We start from the raw sequence: 11,865 nt of genomic DNA on the forward strand, positions 1-11,865 counted from the left end.
ACAAAGGCTTCCCTCCACCGAGATTTGAAAGTATCTTGTCTCCTGATTGGTCCTCTGGTCAGGTGTTCCAGGTTTACTGCTAGTTAACCCTTTATAGGTAAAAGAGACATTAACCCTTAACCATCTGTTTATGACACCCCCTCTTCCACCTCTGTTGGAATGGCTGTAGAAAACATGCTTCACTGGTCCATATGTGGTAACAATGCTACTGACTTATGTCACAAATCTTATGAAATATAGCAGAAGAGGACAAAGAAAACTTGAGAAAAAGCAAAATTCCTCTCCTTCCATTCCATTTTGCTGAATTTGTTATTGGACAAGAAAAAGAAATCTATTAAATAGGGAAATATGAGCGATAGAGAGAATCAGTAACAGAAATAATATGTGAACAAAATTCCAGACACAAAATTAATTTGAATGCAGCTTGGTTTCTCTGGATGTTCACATAGCCCTTAGAAAGCATTGGGCTCTAGTGAGCTCCTTGAATAGATCTGATGTTTAGTGCCCATTTACATGGATTCTGTACAGTTAAATAATTCTTTTTTTAAAAAGTTTGTGTATAACAACACTAGATACCTTGTACCAGTAAATAACCTGGAGAAACATCACACACCAGTTTTTCCTGGGAACAATATTCTGGTCTCATACCAGTCCCTAAACATGCCATTTTTATGCTATCATTCATTTTGCTGTTTTTGTTGTTAATTTTGCAAACAGATAGGGAACTGTTTTATGTTGTAGTGAATTTTTTTTCTTCACAAAATATGACAGCAAAACAAAGGCTATTAAAATTATGTTCTCTTATCTGCAGATTCTTGATACATAAGAGAAACCTTACCAATGGAGCCATCAAAAGAATTTTTGTACAAACATAAAGGATTTTATTTACTACCAGACTTGACTAACCCTGAATATATAGATTCATTGGAGCATTTTGTAGTCAGAGACAGTGATGTGTTTGTAGTTACTTTTCCCAAATCAGGTAAGACTGTTATGATTTTCCTAAAGGGAAATAAGCAATCTGACTTTTGTCTGAAACCTTTACTGACCCCCTTCTTACTGAGCACCATTGTGACCTATGTTTGGTGGTAACATTTATCAGAGCTTTTTTAACTAACTGTTTCATCCAGCAAAGAAGAGTTTTATATAAAGAAAAATTGATCACAGAACTAAAATGTATTGGTAACGTCGATACAAGTGATCATGACTTGATCACATTTGTTAGGTGCAAACGGAATAAGGTCCAAACCAATAATATATATACTTGGTGCTTCAAAAAAGCCAGTTTCACAAAGCTGAAAATAATTATGAGACAAATCTGATGGGAGAACGAATGTAATTAGAAAAAATGTGAATGGTAATTGAGAATTATTTAAGAACACTTTACTATATGTCCAAAAAGCCACAACAGAGAAGATTAAAAAACATGGTTAAAAACCAACCTGGCGCTCAGGGGAAGTAAAGGCCGCTATTAAAATATATATATATAAAATAAATGGAAGAAAAAGGAAATCGATAGTAATGAATATCAATCAGAAGTTAGGATTTGTTGAAAATTAATTAGGGAAGCAAAAGGATACCAGGAGAAGTTTGTGGCCAGCAGAGTTAAGGACAATAAAGTATATTATGAACTAAAAGAATGCTAGCAATGGTATTGGTCTATTATTATACAGAAAGGGTAGGATTGTCAAAAACAATGCAGCAAAGGCATAAGTGTTCAATACATAAGAACGGAAATACTGGGTCAGACCAATCATCCATCTAGTCAAGTATCATGTCTGACAGTGGCCAGTGTCAGATGCTTCAGAAGGAATGAATAGAATAGGACAATTTTGAGTGATCCATCCATCCATCCCCTGTCACCCAGTTCCAGTTTCCAGCAGTTAGAGATTTAGGGACACAAAGAGTATGGGATTATGTCCCCAATAGCCATTGACGGACCTATCCTCCATGAATTTATCTAATTATTTTCTGAACTCAGTTATACTCTTGGCCTTCACAACATTCCCTGGCATTGAATTGCACAGGTTGACTGTGTGTTGTATGAAGTACTTCCTTTTGTTTGTTTTAAACCTGCTGACAATTAATTTCATTGGGTGAATCCTAGTTCTTTCGTTATGTGAAGGGGTAAATAACACTTTCTCCATATCATTCATGACTGTATAGATCTGTATCAGACCCTCCTTTTCTAAGCTGAACACATGCTATTTACCTCTCTTCATTGTGAAAACTGACCGTTTAGTCCTACCCTTTGTTTCCTATCTTTAACCAGTTACTGATCCATGAGAGGACCTTCCCTCTTATAGCATGACTGATTACTTTGCTTCAGAGTCTATACTGTGGGACCTGTCAAAAGCTTTCTGAAAGTCCAAGAATACTATATCGACTAGATCACCTTTGTCCACATTTGGTGATCTCCCATTAAATAATTTTACTAGATTGGTGAGGCATGATTTCCCCTTTACAACAGCCATGTTGACTCTTCCACAACATATTTTGTTTATCTATATGTCTGACAATTTTGTTCTTTACTATAATTTCAACCAGTTTGCCTGGTACCGAAGTCAGGCTTACCAGTCTGTAATTCCCAGTATCACCTCTGGAGCCGTTTTTTAAAAAATTGATGTTGCATTAAGTATCCTTCAGTCATCTGGTACAGAGGCTGATTTAAGCTTTAGTGTATATATACCATACATACAGATATATAGTAGTTCTGCAATTTCATATTTGAGTTCCTTCAGTGCTCTTGAGTGAATACCTTCTAGTCCTGGTGACTTATTACTGTTTAATTAATCAACTTGTTCCAAAACCTCCTCTCCTAACACCTCAAACTGAGACAGTTCCTCAAACTGGTCACCTAAAAAGAATGATTCAAGTGTGGGGATCTCCCTCACAGCTTCTGCAGTGAAGACTGATGCAAAGAATTCATTTCACTTCTCTGCAACCACCTTGTCTTCTTTGAGGGCACCTTTTAAACCTCAATCATCCAATGACCCCTTTGACTGTTTGACAGGCTTCCTGCTTATTTTGTACTTAAAAAAAGGTTAGTTTTTGTGCCCTTAGTTGCTCTTCAAATTCTTTCTTAGCCCACTTTATTATAATTTTACACTTGACTTGCCAGAATTTATGCTTGTTTCTTTTTTCCTTACTAGGATTTGACTTCCAATTTTTAAAGGATGACTTTTTGCCTCTAACCACCTTTTTTACTCTGTCTATCCATGATGTTTTTGTTTTGGGCATTTTCTTGGATTTGTGTGGGGTGTGTTTTGTTTTGTTTTGAATTTGGGGTATACTATTAGTTTGAGCCACTATTGTGGTGTTTTAAAATAGTCTCCAGGAAGTTTATAGGCACTGCATTCCTGTGACTGTTCCTTTTAATTTCCATTTAACTAACTTCCTCATTTTTGTGTAGTTCTCATTTTTGAAGTTAAATGCTACTGTGATGGGTTTCTTTGGACTTTTCCCTCCTACAAGAATGTTAAATTTAATTACAATTCTTTTCTGTATGTGGGGGAAACGCCAGATGATAAAGTCATATCATATAAAGATGGTGAAATAGTTTCCATTCCAATAGTAAATCAGAAGAGTGTTACACAGCAGCTACTAAATGTAAAGATTTTTAAATAATCAGGTCTAGATAACATGCATCAATGAGTTTTAACAGAGCTGGCTGAACAGCTTGCTAGACCATTAATATTGCTTTTCAATAACTTCTAGAGGATTGGAAGAAAGCAAATGTTGTGCCAATATTTTAAAAGAGTGAACTGGACAAGCCAAATAATTACAGGCCTGTCACTCTGACATGGATACCAGGCAAAATAATGGAACAGCTGATACAGGTCTTGATCAATAAAGAATTAAAGGAAGGTGATATGATTAATGCCAGTCAATATGGGTTTGCAGAAAATAGATCCTGTCAGATTAACTTGATATCTTTTTTTTCACACGATTACAAGTTTGGTTGACAAAGGTAATACTATTGATGTAATTTCTGTAAGGCATTTGACATGGTACCGTGAGATTTTTTTGTTTTTTTAAAACTACAATGTTACAAAATTAACAGAGCACATATTAAATGGACTAAAAACTAACTATTTGACAAGTCTCAGAATGTAACTGTAAATGAGAAATAATCATTGAATGGATATATTTCTAATGAAATCCCACAGACATTGGTTTTTGGCCCTATGCTATTTAACATTTTGATCAATGTCCTGGAAGAAATCATAAAATCATCACTGATAAAGGTTGCAGTTGACACAAAGACTTGGGGCGTGATTAAAAAATTAAAAGGACAGATCACTGTTACAGAATGATTTGGTAAGCTGGACTCGAACATATAATGTCTTTTAGTACAGCCAACGCTAAAGTTATGCATCTAGGAACAAAGAATGTAGGCCATACTTATGGCCTGGGATACTCTATCCCAATGGTTCTCAAACTTTTGTACTAGTGACCCCTTTCACATAGCAAGCTTCTGAATGCAACCTCCACGTATAAATTAAAAACACTTTTTAATATATTTAGCACTATTATAAATGCTGGAAGCAAAGCGGGGTTTGGGGTGGAGGCTAACAGCTCATGACCCCCACCCCATGTAATAACTTCATGACCCGCTGAGGGGTCCTGACCCCCAGTTTGAGAACCCCTGCTCTATCCTGTGAAGCATGACTCTGAGAAAGATTTGGTGGCGATGATGGAAAACAAGGTGAACATGAATTCCCATGGGTCCTGCAGTAGGAATGGGGCTCTTCCACTTCACGGATGGAGTAGAGGCCCTTGGAGACTCTTGCAGCAAAAGTATACAGGGTGGTTTGGGTGACGCCAGTGGATCTACCACTACCCCTGATCATTCCCCTTCAGGCATGACATTGTCTATTCTATTGTATTCTGTTCTGCACAGGTTCTCGTACCATGCTTATCACTGTAGTATCTGAGAGTCTTCTAGTACTGCATAAGTGATGTGATTAACTTCTGTCACATGTTGTTTGTTCTCTTCTCAACAATAGGATTCGTTAGTAGCTTTGCTCTGCAGCCCAGGATTAGGTTATTTCCCTGTTCCCCCAGGAACCTTACACATCTCTCTTGTGCCCCACACATCTACTTCAGCTGTGTGCTAGGGACCAGATTTGGCTCCTAGTGTGTAGTTGTATAAATTGCTCCATTATGGTTCGCAACACTTTGTAGGAGCCATAGAAACAAAAGAGCCATTTCTAATACACTTTTAACAGGAGATTTCCAGGGCCCATTTCATGATCAACACAGCAATGAACTTACACTGAGTGGATATCTGAATATATTAGATAAAGATATTTGAAAATTTAGTTACTGACCATCACATATATATACAGTAGTAAAATGTACAAAAATTAACAATTCCCTGCTACACTTATGAACTCTCTAGAGTAAGACAGAGTATTATCTTTAACCTTCAATTGTTGCAAGTATTCATACTTTCTTTAATAATGTAAAACCAGTGTGGCTTTGAAGATATTGTGTTTGTCAGATTATTGCTCTAATTTAAAAAAAAATCATCAAATCAGTTTCAAATAAGGTTATTTCCTTTCCCAGGAACTGTATGGATGCAGAATATTTTGAGCTTGATTTATTATGAAGGCCTCCGGGATGGAACAGCAAAAACTGAAACAATTGACAGAGTTCCATGGCTAGAGTACAATTTCAATAAAATGAATTATGAAAGTCGTCCATCACCACGTCTCTTTTCCAGTCACCTGCCGTACTATTGAGCTCCAAGAGCTCTGAGAAACAAAGTAGCAAAAGTAGGTGACGCTATTTTTACAAAGTAATTAAAATTAACCAAGAAAATTCATTGCTTTCTCTAATAAATCAGTCCAAATTGTCAGGGCGGGGTTGTCTGTCTCTCTCCAAGAACCCTTCCAAAAGCAACTTTCCTTGAGGGATAGGGGCTCATGTTCCTCCAAGGCCCCATTCCATCTCACTAGACCCCAGCAAAGTGGCGGAGGGGTGTGGGTGGGGAAGGCTGGCAGGAGAAACAAATTCCAGTGCAACCTCAGGACTTCAGTGTCCAGATTCAGTGGAGATCCCATTTTTCATGGAACTGCTGTGCTTGGCTTCTGGGCCAAACTGCTTCCTCCATCCCATGACTGTTCACCCAAAAGTGGGAGTTGTGATCATTGCAGTCTGCACGTTTTCAATGTATATTAGAGACAATGTGAGTGAAGTAATATCTTTTATTGGACCAACTTCTGTTGGTGTGACAGAGACAAGCTTCTAAGTTTTATTTCTTCACCCTGCTGTCTCTCTAATATCCTGGGACTAACACAGTTTCAACAATACTGCATATTCCATGCATATTGTAAGTTAATGGTTGTGGTGTATGTAAGTATAAGCTGTTACATTCTCCATGCAGGGGATGTTTCATGTCTCCTGCACGTTTATACATAAGGAAACTTCTTGCCAAAGATGGAGCAGTGGAGAGAGGGAGAGGGAGAGGAAGAGAGAGAGGTATGTGTGTGTGTGTGTGTGTGTGTCCCTGAGCTAACTCTCATGGAGATATCTGACCTCTCTTGCTTGTCCTTAGTCTCAGTGAAGGTTAATGGTATCCCTTTAACGTATCTGAGATTGCTAGTCTTTTTTTTATCTTGCAGGTTATTTATGTAGCCAGAAACCCTAAGGATGTTGCAGTTTCCTATTTTCATTTTAGCAAACATGCATCCATATTTGAGAAAGTACCAGATTTTAATATTTTAATGGAGAGGTTTTTATCTGGGAAAGGTAAGGTTTCATTTACTGCTAAAAGGCCAAACCCTGTTCACTAAACACAGCCTGAATAAAGTATCCATGTCTGTAAATTATACAGAATGTGGTGCTGGTCATAAATCTCCCCCTTAGATGGGTGTGGGGCTGTGGGGAGGGGCAGTTCTAAGGCTGCAGTGACTGCAGTAGGATCCACAGTTCACTATACAAATTTGGTGTGTAAAATTAGTCCAGAGGAGCTGTGTAGTCACATACAATGCACCAATAAAGTGCACGTTGCCTGATTTAATTTATCTCAATTAGGTATTCACTCTGAAACCTAATAATGAATATTTAAACACATTTTGACAATTAAGTGCTGAAATAACTGAGCTGAGCAGATGCTAATAAACACTGTCCAGAGAAAACAGAAGTAGTAAGATGCCAATCACTTTAGTAGAAATATCCAACTATAGTGCTTAGTCCACAATCCCAAACTACCACCCATACCTCCCAAAATCCAAAAAGACTCAGCTGTCACCTGTCCAGCCCCTGAATTTTCCTTTAATTATTTCTAACAATACAGTGTTCTCTCTAATGCAGCCTGTGGTTCAGTGACAATTTAAGTTCATAGTAAAATAACTTGTCTGTTAATAAAACCAGGAATAGTTTATATTTAATTCAATAAAAAAAACCTTCCATTTTTTCCTGAAGTTGCTGCAGACTCTCCAGTTTGCCACACTGGAGAGCTGAAGAAACCATGAAGATCCTCGCTTTGGACTTTAAGTCAGGTTGCCACAAAGGACACAGGTTATTGGATAATATAGTGGCGTTTAATTCTAGGCAGCTCATAAAAATGTAATAGAAATTATCCAGAAGTAAACTATCCAGAGCAGGGATTGGCAGCCTCCGGCATGAGGCCCACCAGGGTAAGCCCCCTAGTGGGCCAGGCTGTTTTTTTTTTACCTGCTACATCCACAGGTTCAGCCGATCGCAGCTCCCACTGGACCAAGGGACATGCTGGCCACCGCTTCCCGCAGGCCCTAATGGCCTGGAGCAGCGAACTATGGCCAGTGGGAGCTGCGATCGGTTGAACCTGCAGATGTAACAGGTAAACAAACCAGCCTGCCCTGCCACCGGACTTACCCTGGTGGGCCATGTGCCAAAGGTTGCCGATCCCTGATCCAAAGCAACAAAGTAAAAATACTGGGTAAAGTACCTTGTGTGAGGCCAGTGAAGTCTAAAGGTAAAAGCACAACTTATTAGCTATGTAACTGACTGTAAAACCCAAGTCAGGTGTAAGCCACAAGGGGGTCTTTGGTGTCCAACTGCCACGTTAGGGGCCTAAACGCAAAATTTAGATTCTCACAAGCCCCATTCAGCTGCCATCTAACTCTGCAGGTGCCTAAATTCCCTTGATGCCTAAGTTTCCCCTGGCAAAGTCCCCTAGGAGCCTCCATTTCTACCACTGGCATGTGCACAGGTATCTCAGTCCTGAGCAGCTTGGTTCTTTGCTCACGTGGTAGGCTTCACAAAGTAGGTGGTCCCCTGTCTATCTTGCCCATGGAATCCTACCACTAGGTATGCTCAGAGGCCACCTTAAAGACCATCTACCATATCTGGACCCACATGACAGCACAACGAGGAGAGGTTTTACTTTATCACACAGCAGTTAGAGCACTTAGAGGATGTGGGATACCCTGGTTGAAATTCCTGATTTCACACACGTCCTCATTGCTGGGTTATGGGGTCTTCTGGGGTGAGACAATTTTTTCAATCTTTCCTGTTGAAGTTTTCTACTAGTCTTTAAAGGAGGGACTTGAGCTGTCATTCTCAACCCTGCTTGTGACAGTATTAGGGTGCTAAAGTGTTGATAATGAACTATTTTGCTCTTAGAGATCATTAACGTTTGATTATTTTTTCCCCCTTGTAAGTACTTGCTAGTTCGTGGTTTGATCATGTCAAAGGCTGGTACACCCACAGAGCTGATTATAATATTCTCTTCCTTACTTATGAGGAGATGAAGAAGGTGAGGCCTGTCGATATCATTATATCTAAACTCTAAAGCCGCACAAACTTTGTATCTGTGGGCCAAGGCTGCCTTGCATCCATTCCTTCTCCCCAGCTCCCAGTGTCCCATTCTTCTATCCCCTTTGTCAGGGACTCTCTGCAACTCCCCACTCCCACTCACTCAGTTATGCCAGAGGCTCGGTGTGCCTCACTTCCATTCCCACCCATCCATGCCCGTGCGCTTTGCATCCCCCACTCCCACCTCTCTGGTGTATCCCTCTCTGTCCCCATACTATGGTTCCCTGAGCATCTTAGTGATGTTGACCTAACCTTTAAGTGTAGGCCAGGCCTAATGCCTCATTTCACTCATCCAGTAAACCAATCAGATTCTGCCACCTTGCTCACACTGTGACTCCTCATGGATTTCACGGACACTCCTTGAAAAAATACTTCTCCATGTCAGGAAGCAGAATCAGGACCATAGGGTGAGATTTTTCCAAAGCACCCAACTGAAAAATGAGAGGTTTCTGAGTTGGCCACAGAATTCCCATTGACTTTCAATAGGAGTTAGGTGTCTAACTCATGTAGTCACTTTTGAAAATTCCACCCATAATCTCTTGGGCTGCATATTGTCTGCATTTAACATATCAGTATAATACATGCTATAATAATATATACTATATATACTAATTATTATTATATATAAATATATATATATAATTATTCTGGAAATAAGAGTAAGACTGTCTGACAGAATCTCCCCCCCCCTCCCCCCTCTCCCTCAAATGTGGAAAGCAAAAAATAAAATATTTTGTCAAAATTTCTCCTCAAAACTATTATACCCCCCCACGCACACATGCTGCTGAAACCCTAAAACTGACACATTTTCTGCTTTTCTTTAGTTATAAAATAACAAAAACTACACATGACAGCAATTAAAGGCAACTCTAATAATTCCTTTTTAAAGAACAAAAACAATTCAATAGAAATTTTTTGAAAAGCTCGAATAATGAACAAGTTTATTCACACCACCAGAGAAGTGTCATGTGATGTGAAAGCTGAAAATGGAGAAAAGAAAAGGAATTAGAGAATTTTTTCTCAGTAAATGACTGGCCTGGGGAGTGGTGTTTGCCCCTACACATGCTTGCAGGGCTTAATGAGCAATACAAGGCAATCAGCGAGTATGGAATACTGCAAGAGCACAGGGAAGAAGAAAGGGCAAATTGAGTCTGACTTTCCCAGTGGAGTCAATGTGACAACCTGATATCTATGATAAGACAAAGTGGGTGTGTGAGATAATACCTTTTTATCGGCTCAATTTCTGTTGGTGAGAAACAGCTGTGTAGCTCAAGAGCATGTCTCTCTCTCTCTCTCCCCACCAGAAGATAGTCCAATAAAAGATAGCACCTCACCCTCTTGTCTCTCTAATATCCTGCTGGAACTGACCCATCTACAACAACGCTGCATATGCAATACCGCTGGAGGCAGCCCAGGCAGTCTAATCTACTTCTTAGTGAAGAAAATATGATGAATGTGACAACTGTTGGAGTAGTTAACTTGTTTTATTTCCATTCCTTGTCTGCACAGCAAAAAAGCAGCTACACAACCTTTCTCAGGTGGCATCTTTAAGGGAAAGGAGAGTATTCGCTACATTTTACAGCTTCTCAAACTGTTTTGATCAGAATGTATTTTCATCAAAATGAAGTATATTGTAAAAAAAATTTTAGATCCTCTCAATTTTTTTGAGAAACATGTTTTAATGCAACTTTTAATTGAAGCTTTCCATGTACTGAAAACCTAGTTTTCAAAAACTAAAATATTTCAATAACTCTTTTAAAGCTATTAAAAAAACTTTTAAAAACACAAAACGATCCACTTCAAAGATTCCAAAATGGGAACAATTTCAGCAGTTTGAATTTTTTACAAATTACTGTTTCATTTTTCTACCAGCTCAGCTACATTTGATTCCTTCTCAACTTCAGCTAGATCAGCAGAAGTTAGGTTTACACTGCTCTAAGAGGGGCCATCCAGGGGATATGTTGGTTGAACTGAATCAATTTAAAACCAATTTTGCTTTATATTTAAAGTGAAACAAAGCTTAGATGAGTGCACCTCTTAGCTAAATAGGGAGAGAAGTGCTGACGCTGGCAGGGAGCACATTGAGAATAGCATCAAGACTGATTAATAAAGCAAGGAAAGACCCTTCCCTTTAAGAGATCCAACTCCTGAGATGTATCCTTCTACTTCCAGACCACAGCTATGAGACAGACTCTTTTTGCTCAGAAAATTGTCAGGCTTTATCACATATGTTAGCAATAGTATTCTCACACCCAGAAATGAGCTTGTTCTCTCTCTTGGTAGGCAGTGAGGAAGGGTTACCTAAAGAAGAGACTAAGAACTCTTCTTGCTAGTCACCTGTCAGGATCTGATGTTGCTGTAGCCAGTGACAGTGAATAAAAATCTTGCCTATGAACAGTGTGATATTAGGAGCACCTTTCATTCCACGTTCAGTTTCCCACCCTTATTGAAATATGCTATTATCCTCTATTCTCTCTCTCTCTCTTTTTTTTTTTTTTTTTATTTAGCTCTTTTGCTTTTCTAATTTTGGGAATTGTTAAATAGAAATAATGCTCATTTCAGGATCTCAGAAGTGCTGTCCTGAAAGTTTGTGACTTCTTAGGAAAACAGCTGACTGAAAAGGAGTTGGATGTTGTTGTGGAGAAGGCTGTATTCGATAACATGAAATCTGATCCCAGGTCAAACTACGAGGACAAAACATGTATCTTGGAGAAAGGCAGAGACAATTTTCTTCGCAGAGGTAAGGCAGAAGCAGCCACTTGGATTAAATGCTTGTAACTGCAGATTCCAGCACAAGATGTGTTGAAGTTAGCTAAGACTTGCAATGACAAACAAAACTTTCTGTCCCTAGGTAACGATTGGCTTTGTGGCATTAAAGTTTGGGAAACAAAGCCCCACTCACAAAGGCAGGGGAAAAAAGATGCATTATTTTGCTTGGTGCAACACATAAGTGTTTAGAATCCTGTGGCACCTTAGAGACTAACAGACGTTTTGGAGCATGAGCTTTCGTGGGTGAATACCCACTTCGTCGGATGCATCTGACGAAGTGGGTATTCACCC

At 39.1% G+C, this 11,865-nt stretch overlaps 1 protein-coding gene across 1 annotated transcript in view; it reads left to right on the top strand.

The window, feature by feature from the left end:
- The first annotated feature begins 840 nt into the window (after positions 1 to 840).
- The window catches only part of LOC116824345 (amine sulfotransferase-like), a 15,957-nt gene continuing 4,932 nt past the window's right edge, over positions 841 to 11,865 (top strand). Inside the window, 5 exon segments of the mRNA XM_032779551.2 lie at positions 841 to 982; positions 5,572 to 5,780; positions 6,630 to 6,756; positions 8,652 to 8,746; positions 11,368 to 11,545. Coding sequence (XP_032635442.1) covers positions 841 to 982; positions 5,572 to 5,780; positions 6,630 to 6,756; positions 8,652 to 8,746; positions 11,368 to 11,545 — 751 coding nt within the window.

Source organism: Chelonoidis abingdonii, chromosome 3 (assembly GCF_003597395.2).
Source record: "Chelonoidis abingdonii isolate Lonesome George chromosome 3, CheloAbing_2.0, whole genome shotgun sequence".
In the NCBI taxonomy this organism is placed as follows: domain Eukaryota; kingdom Metazoa; phylum Chordata; order Testudines; family Testudinidae; genus Chelonoidis; species Chelonoidis abingdonii.